The sequence below is a fragment of the Pezoporus wallicus genome, unplaced genomic scaffold (genome assembly GCF_028554395.1).
Source record: "Pezoporus wallicus isolate ANWC-B61680 ecotype Strahan unplaced genomic scaffold, APGP_CSIRO_Pwel_v1 contig_8831, whole genome shotgun sequence".
NCBI lineage: Eukaryota > Metazoa > Chordata > Aves > Psittaciformes > Psittacidae > Pezoporus > Pezoporus wallicus.
Genome location: NW_026638431.1, coordinates 370,281 through 387,790, shown reverse-complemented (window position 1 = coordinate 387,790; position 17,510 = coordinate 370,281). Strand labels below are relative to the sequence as shown.

The following is a 17,510-nucleotide window of genomic DNA, read 5'->3' as shown; positions in this document are numbered from 1 at the left end:
AATGGGAGCTCAGGCAGGACCGATTCTGCTCAACAGCTTGTTATTGGGCTGGTCGCTGGTGATTCGGTGCGAGCCCGGGCTGGGGGGTGGAGCGGGGCCGCGCTCAGCCGCCGCCGCTGCTTACGGGACTGTCGTCGTCTCGGAGGGGGCCGCGGCGCTGGGACCAGGCCGGGCAGTACGGGTCTGTCCACTTCGCTCCGAGTTTCTAGGTAGGAAGCAGTGAGGGTGGCGGGCACTTCAGCAGCCGCAACTCTGTCGCTGTCCCGGGGGAGGGGGCGCGGAGCGTCCCTGGGAGCTCTCCCCCTTATCCTTCCCCCCCGCCACCACCACCACTAGCGCGCCTTTGCACTGTGTGAGGGAGCGCGGAAGCCCGTCGCTCCCTTTCTGACGGGGACTCCTTTCCCTACGGAGCTCCCCCCCGTGCCCCCTCCGAGCTCTCCGGCTGCCTCCCCGCCACCGTTCTTGGAGCTGCCCCGGCTCTTGGCGGCGAGGACCGCCCGCCCGCCCTCCATCCGCAGCCACTCAGCCGCACGGCGCCGGCCCGCCCCCGCTGCACACCTCCCCCCGCTCCCACCCCTGGCCGGGGGCCGCGGAATCCCGGCGGCTGGTAGCACGGCTGGCCGCGGCGGGTGTGCGGGGGGCGCGAGCCAGAAGTGCGGCCAGCCGGCGGGGAGGGGGCAGGGAGGAGGGGCTCCGTGGCGCTTCCCTCCGCGGGCCGCAGAAAGTTGCGAGGGGCGGGGAAGACGGCGGCGGGCCCCCACGGCGGCGAGCTGCCTGTGCGGGGTGGCGGTTTCCCCTCCCGGGCCGAACGCGCTCCCCGGTTCCTCCGCCCTGAGGCGCGGAGCGGGAGCAATGGCGACGTGACACACCGAGGGGCCGCCGGGCGGGAAGCGGCGGGCGACGGCTGCGGCCCCGTTCCCTCGGCGGCCTGGCGGGGCTAGGACGGACGGACGGACGGTCGGCGGTTCCCGCCCGCCGGCGTTTGTCTCCCCTGTCAGCCCGGCCTTTCCTCACACAGAGAGAGACCCACGCTCTCACGGGTGAGCCCTCAGGCGCTCCCTCCCCCCCCCCCCCTCTTGTTTTGCAGTGTTTTCCCGTGTGCTCGCGGGGAGGAGAAGCCTTTGAGCTGGAATCCCTCACATAACCTTTAAAGATGAAGGTAGGCTAACTCCGGAGTAGGGAACGGCTCCCTTTCTCTCTTCACAAGCTGCTCTGGCAATTTCATTTTTAATCGCCGGTTTCGATGAGCAACAGTAGGATAACGCTGTCTGGGGTTTCGGTGCACGCTGTGTATCCTGTTTGTGCTCTTTAGCTGAGGTGTGGGTGAGTGAAGCTCTTACCATCTTGCAGGAGTAGTCTGAAAATTCACAACGTCTTTGAATTGTTGTCCTTTGGGCTGCTGTCTAAATGCTTCCTGTATCAGCAGCCTCTGTTTGTAAGTTTGCAGTACCACAGCTTTTGTCCTGCCTTAGCTGTTCCCGTTTCTTTTTCGGTAGAGGCTTAACAATTACAGTGCAGCTTAGGAAAGAGAAAACTTTTTTTTTGCCTTCAGAGTCGAAGAAATAAAAGTAATTAAAAAAAGTAGTTAAAACACTAAGTAAGAACAGAAAAGTAGTTATTTTATATGCTATGATTTCCTTGATGCCTTGATAGACATTTTCAACGTGGTCGTTTTACCCTTGTTTATCAATTGCTACAAGCACAATAAAGTGAAATGTTGAGTAATGAAAGTCCAGACTAAGGAAAATATGATGAGAAATACTTCTCTCTCTTAAAATGCATAATCAGTTAAGCTTTTATAAGGCATTTTAGAAATCAGAAACACTAGTTAACAGCTGTTTGAAAGATTACAACAAATTTCTCTAGAGTCTCCTGTTAGTTGTCAGGAATAAAGAATCCTATATGTAGAATGTTATAGACTTAAGTAGCGGGATGATAGCAGTCTCGAATATTTTCAGTAATCTCTGTCATTGGATTGCTGTTAGCTGAGAAAAGTACAGCCTTTTTACAACTGAAATGCTCTCCTTTTATATACTGTGTAGGAATGACTTGACTTAGAAGTCGTTCCTGTACATTATTACCCTTTCTAAATGGAGATGTTTGAAATATCAGTTTAATACCCTCAAAGATATTTCTGGGAAAGTAATTAGGCTGGCAAAATTGTGGGAAGTGTCATCATCACTGGTAAAACAAAACTTCCTGTAGCTTGTTTGTTGGTTTCATTTTCTTTTTCCTTCTAAAGAGCAGTGTGATTGCAGTTCCTAGTACAGACATTGTTACTCATGTAACAGTCAATAGATCTGAAAGCTTAGATGTAAAATTAAATATATAATGATGCAACTGAAAAGAAAAAAAAGAACTAAACTTGTTCTTATTTTCTTCTTAATAGGCAGCAGACGAGCCTGCCTACCTGACAGTGGGAACTGATGTCAGTGCCAAGTACCGTGGTGCCTTCTGCGAGGCAAAGATTAAGACGGTGAAAAGGCTTGTGAAAGTCAAGGTACTAGACTGTGGTTGTTGCTGATTTTATTAAAGCTTTGTGTTGAAAAGACTGTCAGAGAAGATTATCCTAGTCCTGAAGATTTGGAAATGTTCATCACCTCGCTATAGGAATTTTAAAAAACACTTGCATGTTTTTCATATTTTGGTGCTGGGTTTGAGATTGTTTTTTGTGTTGTTTTTTTTTTTTTTTTTGTGGTGGGCTTTTGTTTTATTTTTTTTGGGGGGTAGGGGTGTTTCTTTCTTATTTTTGTGGGAGTAGGTTGCAACAAGAATGAGCTTTCACATTGCCTATACTTGCTACTTCTTTCCTGATCGCAGTTGTTTTCTGTTTATCAGTGCATCAGTTTCACAGCAGTCAGTTTTGATTTTACAAATAGAGGATTATGGTTTTACATGAGTAATAAGAGCAACCTCTTCTGAAGCAGAAATTCCATTTCATTCTTATTGACGTTCTCAGTTTGGTAGCTTAGAACTTAAGAGACAAAACCAAAATAAGTAATAAGTCAACATAAAAAAAAAGTAACAATTAGTTTCTTAGACCAGCTTTTAAAAATGGCCAGGATAACATCTCTTAAAGTTTCGAGTATCTTGCTGTTGCTTCTAAACCAACATGCTCTGGCTGTAGCTGAGTTTCTACCTGTGCGTGGTACTGGCACATAATATTCATTCCCATTTACAGGTGTCACACCAAAACAACAAAAAATGAAAGTCATTATTTTGGTGTTACAGTACTGTTGTAAGTATTACCATGGGAAAACAAGAATAAAATACAGTTAAATGAAAGTTAAACATTCAAAGTAAACAGAGAAATTGTTGTACTACTTTATTTTGTCAAAATCTTTCCACTTCCTACTCTCATCTACTGTCCAAAATGGGTAAATAAGTCATTAGTGATTCAAAACCCCTTAACATAGCTGAAATCTTCTTTTAATAACTGCACATCTGAGTTTTCATGTGCTTTAATGCTTAGATCAAGTGATCAGCCTCTTCAGTTATGAAGAGCTATATGAGCTATATGTGATATATCTCATATATATATATATATATATATGTGATATATAGCTCATATCACTTTATTAGAGTGCTTTACACAAATAGGAAAAAGACCCCAACCCCCAAACAATTCAGATACTGGAGTCTTTTGCCCTGTTCTTAATGAGTACTTTTAGAAATCTGTGATGTCCTTAGAAACCTGTGTTAATAAGAAGCTCCATAGGAAGCAGGGAGCTGCCCATCCTAGTCTGACATCCTTGATTTTGCATCTGTGTCTTTGGTCTGATAGAGTATTTGAACTGTAAGAGGTGTGAGTTTCTTTGTCTCATTAGAATCATATGCTTTATGACTCCATGATAAGATTTGGAATATATGAGGCTGCTGTGACTTGGTGGAAATTCGTGTCACTGTATCTCAATTATATTGTAACAATTGAAGTTTTAACAAGGTAAGCCTGATATTGTAATTAAGAGCATGTAGGCACACCCCGACACACTTGCCAGAAGTGCAGAGTCCAGAAACTCTAGTAGTGTCTTCCTGAGCAGCAGGACAACTGTATCCATCTCAGTGCGATAGAAAATATTAAATAAAATTTGAATGAAGTATGTTACTAACTTGAATGTGTATTAACGTTTATAAATACAGTGTAGACTATGGTTGGGGGATAATTGAGGGAGCCAGAAAACTGGACATCTTCAGAAGTGGAAAGGAAGCTTCTGGATCTTTTGATTCCTGAAAAGAAACAGGAATTTTGGATTATTTTTTTATTTAAACACCATGGGTGTCTTTGTGATAACAAAACCTGTTAACAGTGTTGACATCTAAATATCCATCTTTTATGTTTCTAAATTGAGTCTGTAGACTCAGGGATTCAAATTGCTTAGGCTTACATTAACTTCTTTATGTTAACTTCTCAAATGTAGGATTTTAAAGGGAGAAGTGTAGTTTACTGATGCTGTAACTGATCCTTACCTTCATTACGCTTATAGTGATTTGCATCTTTGCCATAAAAACTTTCTCTGGCTCAAGGTAGCAGAAATGGTGGTTAGCTACATGATTTTTTTGATACACATTTAATAAAAAAAAATTATTTTGGTTGTAGTTTAGTACTTGGCGTGTTGTCAATAAAGTGCTACAGTCGAAGTAGAGAGAGGAAAAAAAAAGGCTGCTTAATCTCCTGATCTGGAAGCCCAGTTCCAAGTGTGACCTGGATTGAATCAGTATCCACACTCACATCAAAATATGTTTGCTTTGCCTTGGAATAGCTGATGTTTGATTTGCCCTCTCTAAGTATGATGTTTGATATCGAATATTAAGAGTAATATTTGGGGCTCCCTGTCAGTAAAACAAGTGTTTTATGTTTAATAACGTTTGGGTCCATTTGATTTATAAAGATTTTATTTTCCAAATTGTTGTTATTAATGCAGTTTCATATGCTTTCTGTATGCTATCAAAAATAGGATACATGTAAGAAAGTTCATTAATATCTTTCAGGTGGTCCTGAAGGGGGATAATTCAACTCAGTTGGTGCAAGATGACCAAGTGAAAGGACCTCTAAGAGTATGTACATTGCATGCTTTTTTTTTTCTCCTGTGCTCACATAATTTGTAAAATTATTAATTTTAGTGCTATTCTACAGAATTTGAATTAACAGGAGGCTCATCGCTTTAATTCAGTTGAATTCTGAGTAGTCTTAACTCTTGCAGCTTTTAGAGGCTGTTTATACTTCTCCATGTAGTATACTTCATACAGTTTTGCATACATGATTTTTGTAGCTTCTTAGAAGTTACAAAACTTCTTGTAAGTAACGAAACTTTGAAACTTCTTGTAAGTAATCGAGAACTTGATTATGAAGTTCAAGCCTGCTAGGCAATAGTAAATTGAAGTTAGTTTGCTCTAACTCCATTTTTAAATAGTTGATGTATTTTATATAAAAACGTGTATTGGTTTGTGTTTCTGTGATATGTAATAGTTGTCTGCTAAAATACATAGCTGGGTTACAAAACGCCAAATGTGAATAGAGCTCTTTTGAGGAGATCCCTTTTTCTGTATTTGTCTTTTCTCTGTAGCTATTGCAAGAACGCTAATGCATGTAGGCTGCTACTGAAGTTCTGACAGTGATACATATAGCGGTGGTTAAATTGTGGGACATAGGAGGAATTGCATGCATGTCAGTAATAAAGTAATAATTACTTTGAATATTTGAATATTTATTTCTAATTAGCCTTCATGTTATTTCTTGAGATGATGTAGATCATGCTTAGGTGATATGAGTTTCTTACTGCTTTACTGTCTATTTCCTGTTCAGCTTGTGTACTTAAGGACCTTTGTTCTTAGCAGCTAAGTAACTAAATTTTACAAAGCAACATTTAGCTAAAATGAGTCTTAAAAAAAAAAAAAAAAGGCTGGCTTGCTGGAAGAATTAATGCCTCCATGGGTTTTCTTCATTATGAGATTGGGATTACATGTAACCTTGAGATACTCCTTTTTGCAGGTTGGTGCAATGGTTGAAACCAAAATGCCTGATGGATCCTTTCAAGAAGCTGTTATCAGCAAATTGACAGATGCTAGTTGGTATACTGTAGGTGAGTAGCCACATGCTTTAATTTATGATCTGTAATCTTTGAACAGTCTTTCTAATTACAAGTAATGTAAGTAATTAATTACATCTTGTATTGTAAGACCTGAGATAGATTTTTGGAGGGGCCTTTCTTAAGTCTTCCAGATCTTCTTTCCTTTTCCATTTAAAACAGAATAATAACTACTTGATGTTCAGGGACGCTGTTGCACAAGTAATTGCAGAGCTGAGCACTCAAGTTTTATTTGCACAACTGATGTCAGTTTCATTCACTGTAACTCAGAATAATTTTTGCAGATTTTAAGACTAAGCCTTGTAATTGTACTTCTAGCTGAAAACCTGTGGCATGTAATGAATGACTGAAATGCTAGCTTTCTTTCACTAAATGGAATCTTGTACGCAAAAAAAGCATTGGTAGTACCACTGCGTTCTGAAGGAACTCCTTTTTTTTGTTGAGGTTTGTGTTTTATATGAAGCAATGGAATATGAGATCTGTTCTTTTTCAGGAAAAGAATCGACACATCACAGCTTACAAAGAGAGCATGAATTTATAACATGAATTACTTTTTGCTTTAAAATAATTTTCAAGCTAGTTATATCTAAAGTGAAATAGAAAGTTACTTTGTTTATCATGTTCGAGGGTCATGTGCTTTTTCACTTATGCAAATAGAAACCTCAGAATGCAGGGTCAGCAAAATTTCTATGTTGAACATGAATTCATTGCAAGTATTTGAATCAGGGCTTTGCAAGCACCTGTCTTTTTTTTTATTTTTATTTTTTTTGCACAATTTACAGCAGTGGGGCATTATGTTCACTAATAGTAGTGTAGAGGGAACATGCTCCTTTTAATTGTCCTGTACATGTTACTCTTCAGCATTGCTTTTGAGATCAGTACTTATAAATTTAAACTGTGTTTCTTACTGGCTGCCTTGTATACTGAATGTGTTCAGCTGTACTTTGTGTTCTTCCATACATTCCTGAGGAGTCCTCTCTCACACAAAGTACCAATTATTTTGATTCATTAACCATTTTTTAAGTTATAAAGAAGGCATTTTCAGTAATCTAATGTTTCCATTGCAGTAGATGAGGTTATGTCATCTTTGGTGGGATCAGGATAAGGCTCTTGCTGCAGAGAATTTGGAAGGATTTATCACTTTATGATTATCATTATTACTGCATGCTTTAAATATAAGCCCGTTGATAAAGCTCACTCAAGATTACACCATTGCTGTAAAACTGTAAATTTAGCTGTAAAGTTGTAGCATATATAAGGTCAGGGGGAAAAGGAAGGATTGTTTTGGAGTGCAGAAGATTTAAGATCTGTGTGGTTTAGTACTGTGGTGTGACATACTCAGTGAAGAGCACAGTATTTTTTATGCTGCATGAGTCTGCAGTGGTGACTTAGATTCACCTTTCTGATACAGAAGAGATAAGAAATACAGTCTTGTAGTAATAATGCCATGATTTATGAATTAGTATTTCATTATAAAACTCACTTATTTTAGTTTTAAAGTAGCATTTTTAGGTAATTGTTTGAATTTGGACGAGAAGATTTACATCAGTAAACCAACACTACATATTGCTTCTTTAGTGACAGAAAAAGCTTTCAGTTAGTAGTTGATAAAAAAACATATTTGTCGTCTTACATTTGACAGATGAACCTTAAAACCTCAGTTTTGGGGGCGTGAATTTTGTCTGTTTTTTCTCTCCCTTCCTGCCCTCCCCCTTTTCTTTTGAGCAATGCACTTCTAAAAATCTTTACTTGAATGGTGAATACAAGTTCTGCCCTATATTAGTGGATTGTTCTTTAGGTATAAGAAGTTGTTGAACTCTCCCCAGTAATGTAAAAGAGAAATCATGCATACCATGATTTTTACTGTATAGATTTATTTTTTTTTAAAGTGCAAAACCTTGAACCAACGGATTAAGTTATTACTGTCATTTTCTTTCCCCTAAAAATATTATTGACAGGTGGAACAGGTAAAATAAACGTATGTTTTCCATATGCAAATGTACTAATATTGTGGTATTTAAGTAATCTTACCATAAGTTAACATGTGGGGCTGTAATATGGCACATAAAGTATGCATACCTATGACTATGAAAATACAGTTGTAACACATTGGAATTATGTTTAGATTTTACAAGCTTTTTTTGTGAGTTGTATGTGGTGATGTGCTGACTGGTGTTGAAAGCACAAGTAGCATTGTCCAGAGTAAGCAGATCATGAAGCTTGTGTCATTAAAATGGTTATTTTGCTTTTAAAACTGGGGAAATATTCAAGGTTGAGTACAGAAACATTGAGGTGTGAAAAATAAGCCTTATCTTTTGCCTGCTACTTCCACTGTAACATAGAAAGTTTGGGGTATATATTAGGTGTATGTTTATGTTGCTGTGAAGCAAAGTTGAATTGGTTCCTTTTAATAGGTGGTGGCTCGTGCTACTTAGCAGTTCAGTCAAAGCTAAAGAGTTGAGAGGGAAGTGGATTAAACAGCTTTCAGGTTTCTAGAATGTCTTCTTGAATGTGGTCAGGCTTGAGATGGAAGGCACAAGGGAAAGCTTGTGTTTTGGTAGGATGTGCTTTTCCTGTACTATTTTTTCAGTGTTATGTAGCATCTCTTTCTCTGTGATCTGGAAGTAGACTGATGCGGATAGGAAAACCAGGAATATACTCAGACAAACATTTTCAAACTATTAAGTACAGTTACCTAAAAAAATCCACCAAAATGATCTGCATGAATGTCTAGCGAGAAGTAATAATGTTCATTTTTGTAAATTAGGTTCTCTGTTTCAGATAGGTATCTAAAGAAGAAAAAAAGTCAGCTGAAGCAGTTCCGATTTGTTCGATAAGGTGACCAGTAGAAATGCTGTGTTGAGTTTGCTCACTTGCCACCAACATAATAAAAAGAGTCACAATGATGATCAGTTATTCTGTTGTAACAGTATCTCTTGAATATTAGTAGTGTTCATGTGGCCAAAATAAATAAGGATTTATTTTTATTGTAGCTGCCATGAAGTCACTTTTTCACCTGTTTTTACATAGTAGTGATGTTGCTGTACCCATTTACTTGTACTGACATTTTCAGCTGTGATTTGGAAATACTTTTGAAATTAGTTTTGAAATTCAGCTTTTCAGTATAAGTAGGTGAAGAAACAAAAGCTGTTTGGAGTGAAAGTTTAACAGTGTCTGGAAGATGCCATTGCACCAGTCAGCCCTCTCATCTGCTCAGTTGAATATTAAGTGGGATGACAGTAATAGTGGTTTAAGTTATTTGGATAGCAAATGGCTCAGATGGACTCCATGATCTTAAAGGTCTTTTCCAACCTAAATGATTTTGTGATGCTATGATATTTTAATCTTTAAAGTGCAATTACTTAAACTGAGTTAATTCAATTTGCAATTTTTAAAGTGCTGCATTGATGCTTTTGAAGTGCTGAATATATTGCTAGGTGATAATTGCATGGCATTAGATCTGCTTTCAGCAGTTTGAATTATGACATACTTAGCATACCATCCATGTGATTCTCCGTTAACTTGTAAAATGGTTCAGGTAAATACTGAAATAATGCCTGAAAAAACTTGAAAAAGCAAAAGGAAATCACAGCCCCCACCTTACAGAGTACATAGTTATGTTTTTCTTCTTTCACATTCTCTCTGGAATCTTACAAGCATTACCAGAATTTCAGAAAACAGAAATCCTTATGCATTTTCTTTAAGGAAACACTTTTGTATCAGTTCTGTAGAGAACTAGAAGTGATGTAATTATGAAAGTGAGAAATGGTATTTCAGTTGAGCAAGCATCTGAAGACTTGCTGTTGGAACAGCCTTTTTCATTGCCCCATCAATAGGAAAGTGACATCTGTCTTGTCACAAAGCTCAGGTCAATAATCTGTATGTGCTTAGATCTTATTAAGTATATGTGATTTAACCGTATCTACAACTTTAAACAAAGAAAACCTCAACAAACCAACACATCAGATACATTGATCTTTGTGCCTTGTCATGTCCTCATGTCATGAAAAAGTTTTTAAGAAGAAAAAACATGTATTAACTTTTAGTTAATTTTTCCTTGAAATAGGTAGGAAATACGGAGGAGGGGAAGAACAAAAGGTATTTGCAGTTTCTACCGGACTTTGCTGTCAGCAGTAGGGCTCCATATACTGTTTAGAGTGAAAGCAAATGTGATTCCTCACTTTTTGAGTGTTATGGCTTTCAGGCTTCACCCAGTAGATTTATGTTAGAGAAGATGTGTCTTTTTTCCTTTTAAGTTATGGAATGGCAGAGTAGTAAAGAAATTATTTTTCTCATTGCTTTTTACACTGCATGAGTCTGCAAAGCCAACAGAGCTCTTCCTTTTTGGCTCTAGCACTGTGTTATACATCAACAGGGCCCAACCTTGGCTATGCTGTAAGCCAGCCACTGCTTCTGAAACAACTCTCTGAGTCACATACCTTTGCTTGTACTGTCTTCAGCCCAAAGAAGTTGTGAGTGCTCCCTCCTTGGCAGTGGTCAAGGCCAGGTTGGGTGGAGTCTTGGGTGACATGGTTTAGTATGTGGTGTACCTGCCCATGGCAGGGGGGTTGGAACTAGATGATCTTAAGGTCCTTTTCAACCCTAACTATTCAGTGATTCTCATGTGGTAGTAACTTCTCTCATACGGTCACTGTGGCAGTTTCCAGGGAATGCAAAGTGAGTGTGTGCTGAGAGGAGTTAAGATATCCAAGTGCTTATCCTTGAGAAAAGTAGAAGTTTTGGGTAGTCTGTTTGAGTTGTTCTGGAAATGAAGTGTAGTCTCAGCCACCAGTTGCATCACTCTGCAGTACTGGGCTTAGGAAGGCAAATGACAGAAATGAAAGGTACCGCTTTTTTGGTTCTGGTCCTCCTTCAAGTTGTGTGGATTTTGAAAATCCCAGTTCATAATTCTGAGAATGTCAGAAAATGAACCAGCAGTTATGTCCTAGGACTTTCAGGAGCAGGGTTGCAAACAGGAGCTATTTATAGTCATCTTTTTCTATTTTTAAAAAGTTTTCCTCTTCTGATGCCTTGTGAAGATACCTATTCTAACAGGAAAAATTGACATGATTCTGGCTTCTCTACAACTTTAAGCTCCTAACATGTCTTATTCCTGTGTGAAGCATGATAAAAGCTATCACCTCCCACCAGTGAGTTGTGGTGGCGTGATTTCATCAATGCCAGGGGGTTGTCTTTTCATAACTTGAAGAACATGCACATTGTAGTATGTGCAAGGCACTAGTCATGTTTGTGTGGCTTGTTCAACCGGTTCTTACCAGCATCCTGTTGAGTTCTGCATCCCAGAAGCATCCCAGCGCTTCATCTTCAGACTGTGCATGTGTCATTTAGGAATCCAAAACCACAAGTCTGACAGGGGAATGGTCCAGTTGTCTACACTTCGCTGGTGCTCTGTACCACCCTCACCCACCATAAATTTATTCTTTTCATCTCTAAAATATTGCTTGGCTGAACTTTAAGGAAAACCCTGTATTTGGAGTCCTTGTACATGAAGTCCTTCCATGTAGTTACTGTTGTTCAGGTGCACCTGTGACGTGTAGAAACTGCAAGAGCTGTGTTGGTTGCTTTTGGGCAAATCTAAAAAAAAGATTTTGTGCTTACGTGCCAGGTGACTTGCAGGTAGTGGGATAGATGTGATGGTGAAAAAGTTTATTAACTGAACCTTGTTACCAATCAACTGGATAGAACTTTTGGTTATAAAACCACCTTTATTGCAATGCGGACTGAGTGTTAAAAACAATAGTAAACTGCATACAAACAACACTGTAGGGAAGGCAAGGAGGTAGAATTTTTTTCTCTAATGTCCTTACATGTACAGTAGTAATATTACTGTGGCATTTCTGAAGTTTCAGGCGGTAGGATTTTGTAGGGAGATAGGATAGTCTTCTGTGAGTAGACTCAAAGGTTGTACTTGTGCATTTTCAGGAATATTTCATACAAACTTTCTAGCAGAACTGAAGCTTATTTAAAATCATTTCCTTTTTTTTTGTTAAACTGAGTTCTGCAGTTTCTCCAGTATCGCAGTATGCTTCAGTATCTTGCTCTTGAGCCCTCTTAACAGTGGTGAATCAGTAGTTAGTACAGTTCTTGTCAACAAGGTTATTCAGTATTGCATGACTCTTGGTACTTTCTGTATTGTTTCCACAGCTGAAACCCACAAATCTACGGAACTTGCACACATTTATCTATATATTCATAGATAACATCTCTGGTAGTTTGCAAGCAGCTACTTGGTCAGGCAGCTGGTGAAAATAATTGAGTGCACATAGTGACACTGGGGCAATTTTTACTGCTTGGTACATACTTTGTCTTGGTAGATTTAAAAGTTTCTGAATGGGATGGGGAATGAGAAAGCAAATAAACAGCCTTGAGGGTTGTTTTCCTTATTCACCTGTCTGTTACAGGACTGCCTTGTTTTATATTATATATTACATATTCTTACATAAACTTACATGTGTGTTTCTTGCTCTGTGTACAAGTAAGTGTTATGAGGATGTTATCACTAGTGTCCTGCTGTGTTCTCTTTTTTGTTTTTTTTTTAACTTCATTTTAATCTTAAGGTATTTATAAACAAGTTCTAGTTAAACTGATCTGCAGTATTTTCTGATGAGTTTCTTCACAGTTCCTAGAAATGGTTTTGATTTGTGAACTTGTTAACATTTGTTATATAAGTAAGTGAGAACTGATGTTGAGATAGCATTTCTATGAGGGCAGGGTTAGGTTTTTTTTTTTTTTTTAAAAGCATATAAGGGCCTGCTACAGGCAGGGAGTGGAAAATACCTGCTAATCAGTAGTGAGTTGAAAGTTGCACTGTTTAATGCATTTTTATGGTACTCAGCTTTTAATCTAGGGATTTTTTTTCTAACTTTGGCGAAGTATTGCATTGATTCTCACTGGGAAGCTTTGTTTTTGTTTTTCTGTCATAGCTTGGGCTTGCTAAGGCTTCCACAGACAGGGGGAGGGGGAATCAGTTCTGTTCTTTTCCTGTTGATACTGACAAGATGAGATGCAGCAAAATTATTAAAATATCTGTTCTATTATCACTGTTAAAATATGTTCCATACAGAGCATATTGAACTCCATTCTTGGGACTAGAACAAGCATTGTGATGGAGACACTTCTCCAGGTTGTGCTGCTTAGTCATCTTTTTTCCCCTTCTGTCAGTGTTCGTCATGCAACAGCATATTTGGAAGAAAGGCCTGTGGCCAGTAGAAATGCTGCTTTTCTTTCTGTCTTTCCTACTTCTTTATATTGACTTTTAAATAGTAGTGTGTAGGTTCTTGGCTAGTAGGTATCATTTTTTTTCCAGAAGTATTTACTGAAGTAGTCAGCTGGCACACCCTGTTTCCCCACAAGTACATGCCTACTACAAGATTAGGCAATGGCAGTACTTAGAGGCCTTATGCTTTTTCATACTTGTTTCTTTGGAAGGACAGGGTTGTAAGTTTCTCTTCTGATGTAAATATTGTGGCTGTAAATTCATCCTTTGACTGCATTATATGTTTATGGGGAAATACATCCCTGTCTTCTCTTCCTGTTTTCCTTCCTTTAACACAACTGGTACTGTCCAGTAAATTCTTTCTTATGGAATATAACCTATAGAATTTCTGCTGTAGACCTTTCCTGAAGTTGGGTGATAACTGCTTCTTGTACGAGAGAAAGTACTCCATTATCTTGGAAAGAGTGGCTTTCTTTTCAGGAGCAGGAAGAGGGGTTTCAGAAGGTGTTTTGGGGTTGGTGTTTGTTTTCTTTTTTTGTAGTCCACCTGTTTTAGTTCTGGAAATTGTAGAGTGGCCTGGCACTTTTTCCCTCTACAGCAAGGCACAAGCAGCTTTTGTAGAACAGGCCAGTTCTGTACCTTCACCTAGAGAAAACAGAAACATGGCAGGAAAAGGCTTGTAGGAAGAGGGCTGCTTTTGAGACATGGAGTAAATCTGTCTTCATGTATGAGACTGGGAATAGGACTGAAAACATGAGTGCCAGCTCTGAAAGCTTTCATTGTCTCTGGGTCTGGGGAGTAACAATGAAAACTTAATTACCCAGCATTATGTATTTTTAATTCCACATTGTTTTGTCCATCAAAGTGAAATATAAATTTATAAAGTTGACACTTCTGCAGTTGCAGTTACATTTTCAGTCTATAGTTTCCTCATATTGGTTGCAAATATCTAATTTTGTGACTGTCAAAGTTCTAAATTAACTTGCATGTTTGTGATTGAGGAAAGCAGAATATCTCATGCAGTTCTTAATTGTCATAATTTCCTTACGTATCCTAATTGGAGTAGAGTTTAGTGTGTTTCACACTGTATTTTACTTAACACTCAAAATTTATAAGATTTATCTTTTAGGGATGAAAAAATGGTCTATGTCAGCTGGCTTATGAATGGTTTGTTTGATTTAATTTTTTTTTTCCTGTACTATAGTGGTTTTAATTAAATAGAGCTTCCAAAATTGGAGATAAACTAAATTTATTTACTTACTGTCAAGTATTGTGTTCTGTTTGCTCTTTTCAGTAAAGTTACCTGTTGAAAATCAGCAGCCGTCTCCTATAATGATGCTTTGTAAAAATTAGTACTTTGATTCTGAATGTGTTTGGCAAAAGATAAGGGTGGTACATCTGCTTATAAGTCTCTTGAGAGCGATGAGAAATGGCACACACTGTAGGGTGCGCAGAACACTCAAAAATCCCCCAAAACCAGAAAACACAACCAACCAGCCCAATCACCCTAAAGCTTAAAAATATGCCCCTGAAATATTGTTATCAAAGTGTGCGGAGAGCTGCTGAGTGACAGGTTTGGAGTGTGTAATGGAACTTTACTTTCAGAGGGGTGGCAAGGATATAGATTTTTTTCATTAATGTAAACCTATGACAAATAAACCTGTGACTTCATAATTCTTTTGAGCACTCTGGTGTTTGCACTGAGCTGATCAATGGGTGCCAATGCTGAATTAGTATTGCAGAGGGGAAGAGCGTATACTTTGTTTTCCCATTAATGTGAAGTGTCACAGCAGTGGCTTTGTGAGCGGTAAGCCAACTAGAAGATTTTGAGACTAACATGCTGATGTTGAGGTTGATGGATCTTACTGGTATCGATATTTTAAAAGTTTTGAAAATACTATTAACTAGTACAGCTAATTAGGCATATCAGTATCTGCCATTCTTAAAATATTAGGCTTTTGGTGAATGGGGGGAAAGGTTAGTTGCTTTGTATGTGCAAGTATTATAAAATAAGCCATTAAGATAACTCAGTAGTGAACCATACCGCAGCAGTGGTACTCTGAAGATGGAGGAATGTTAAAGCTTATCTTATCAAGCTTAATAAAATTTTTGTTTGTACCTTTCTATATAGTTTACTGTTGCAGGCTATGGTTCTAATCTAAGACTATGAAAATGTGACTGTTCTGTTTAGTTATTTGAAAAATGAAAGTGCTTTTCTTGCTGCAACCAATTGCTGAAACTTAACAACGTATATTTGATATTCACACTAGCTCAAGAGATCTCTTAATTAAAGTATGTCAAAATCATCATGCTGATATGCAGAACACTTGAAACTCCTTCCTTCCCCCCCCCCCCCCAAAGTTCACTAGTGGACAAAGCACATTTCAAGTAGTTTAAATATAGAGTAGTACTCTGCACTTTGACCTCATACAAATAAACTTCTACCTTACTGGAATGCCAAACTGCAGCCACCTTGTCTGTACTCTTTGAAAGGGGCCTGTTCAGCACTCGCAGTCTGTTGGTAACATAGCACTGATGGTGTAGCAAAAACTTCTGCGAAGTCTTTTTCTTTCCACTTAGTGTTTTTTTGGGTGCTTGTTGTAGCAAGAGGGAGGATTAAAAGGTAGCATAAGTAAGGAAGAAATGGACAGGGTAAAAAACCCAACAAACCCCAGAGATTGTAACTGGTGTGCAGGCAGTAGCTATGGTTTGAAATGTGCAATGTATTGATAAGGATGTCTAAATTAGACTGAAATTGTTGCATCCAATATCCTTACTTTAATCTCCATCTGAAAATGTTACCTGTTGTGAAACTGAATCTTGAATACCACCCTTAATTTTGCTTGTGAAGTCACATTTCGGAGAATATTCTGGATTGTGAGATGAGTAGTAGACTTGTTTTGTCAGCTTGGGAAAGAGATCCGATCATCCTGTACCAATTGTTTTCCTTGGCTTCATACTAGTTTTTGATGACGGTGATGAGAGGACCTTGAGACGAACTTCGTTATGTTTGAAAGGAGAAAGGCACTTCGCAGAAAGTGAGGTAAGACGATGATGAATATGCAGTAGAAACTAAGTGGTTAATTTATATTTTTTTATAATAAGAAGATAATTGTAAACTAATTTTGTTTCCTGTTTTTCTATGTAGACACTTGATCAACTGCCACTAACCAACCCAGAGCACTTTGGAACTCCAGTTATTGGGAAAAAGTCTAACAGAGGAAGAAGATCCTCTCTTCCTGTGTGAGTTTTGCTAGTGCTCTGTTGCTTTCCTTTAGTGTGCTTTGCCAAAACTGAAGTAATGCCACTGAATGGTCTGAATACTCTTACGTGTGAGTTGAATGCACAGCTTATGGACTTAAGTAGCTCGGTTCATGCAAGCATATTTGTATGTTAGCACTGTTATGAAATTGATGGAGTTTTGCTTGTAGTAGCCTTAAGTTTGTGCTTTTTTCATATAATAGGAACTCGAGTCAGAAAATGTAGGATTTTTAACCTTTATACTGGACAAAGTATGAAAAAAGTTTTAAATTTCTGGGGTAGATACTGTTTTCTTTGTTTCATGTCTGTGCGCAATCAAATCCTGATTTATGCCTCCAATTTCAACATGATGCTGTTGCAAAATACTACTACTTGGAAAGAATTTCTACAAAATTCCTCTTACTTAGTAAGTGCACTTAATATTTAGGTGTATTTCAAGCGATTTCAGCTTTTAAAATTATCATTTTGTTTTTGAAGCTGTGTAGAACAGGAAAAAAGATCTGGTTGTAAGCTGTATTTGCTTTCAAATATTAACTTCAGACAAAAACTTTAAAATACTGTGTGTTTTAATAATTTAGTACTGAAGATGAAAAGGAAGAAGAAAGCAGCGAAGAAGAGGATGAAGATAAAAGGCGTCTAAATGATGAATTGCTTGGCAAAGTTGTGAGTGTGACTTGCAGTTCTGAGAAGGCAGACTGGTATCCAGCTTTGGTAAGTTGCCTGAGATGTTGACATCTCTAGTGTCATAGTATAACTGTCTTTTTAGACAAGAGTGTCATCTGACTTGCTACAGTATTCATGTAGTGGTTTTCCTGGATAGAGTGGTTTGTACACTTCACAACTTTTCCAGCAGCTGCAAATGTACTCAGGCTATGCTCTGCTGCCCGTATTTGTAAAAAATACAGATTTTCTACAGTGTCTTTGAA

The 17,510-nt window shown here is 38.7% G+C and overlaps 1 protein-coding gene across 4 annotated transcripts in view; it reads left to right on the top strand.

Moving 5' to 3' along the window:
• The first annotated feature begins 24 nt into the window (after positions 1-24).
• ARID4A (AT-rich interaction domain 4A) overlaps positions 25-17,510 on the top strand; it is a 49,703-nt gene continuing 32,217 nt past the window's right edge. For all 4 annotated transcript variants that reach the window (XM_057410679.1, XM_057410677.1, XM_057410678.1 and 1 more), the window contains exons 1-8: positions 25-209; positions 1,088-1,159; positions 2,390-2,500; positions 4,990-5,055; positions 5,990-6,080; positions 16,287-16,366; positions 16,472-16,566; positions 17,163-17,295. In XM_057410679.1, coding sequence (XP_057266662.1) covers positions 1,154-1,159; positions 2,390-2,500; positions 4,990-5,055; positions 5,990-6,080; positions 16,287-16,366; positions 16,472-16,566; positions 17,163-17,295 — 582 coding nt within the window. In that variant the 5' untranslated portion in view covers positions 25-209; positions 1,088-1,153. The remainder of the gene's footprint in view (positions 210-1,087; positions 1,160-2,389; positions 2,501-4,989; positions 5,056-5,989; positions 6,081-16,286; positions 16,367-16,471; positions 16,567-17,162; positions 17,296-17,510) is intronic.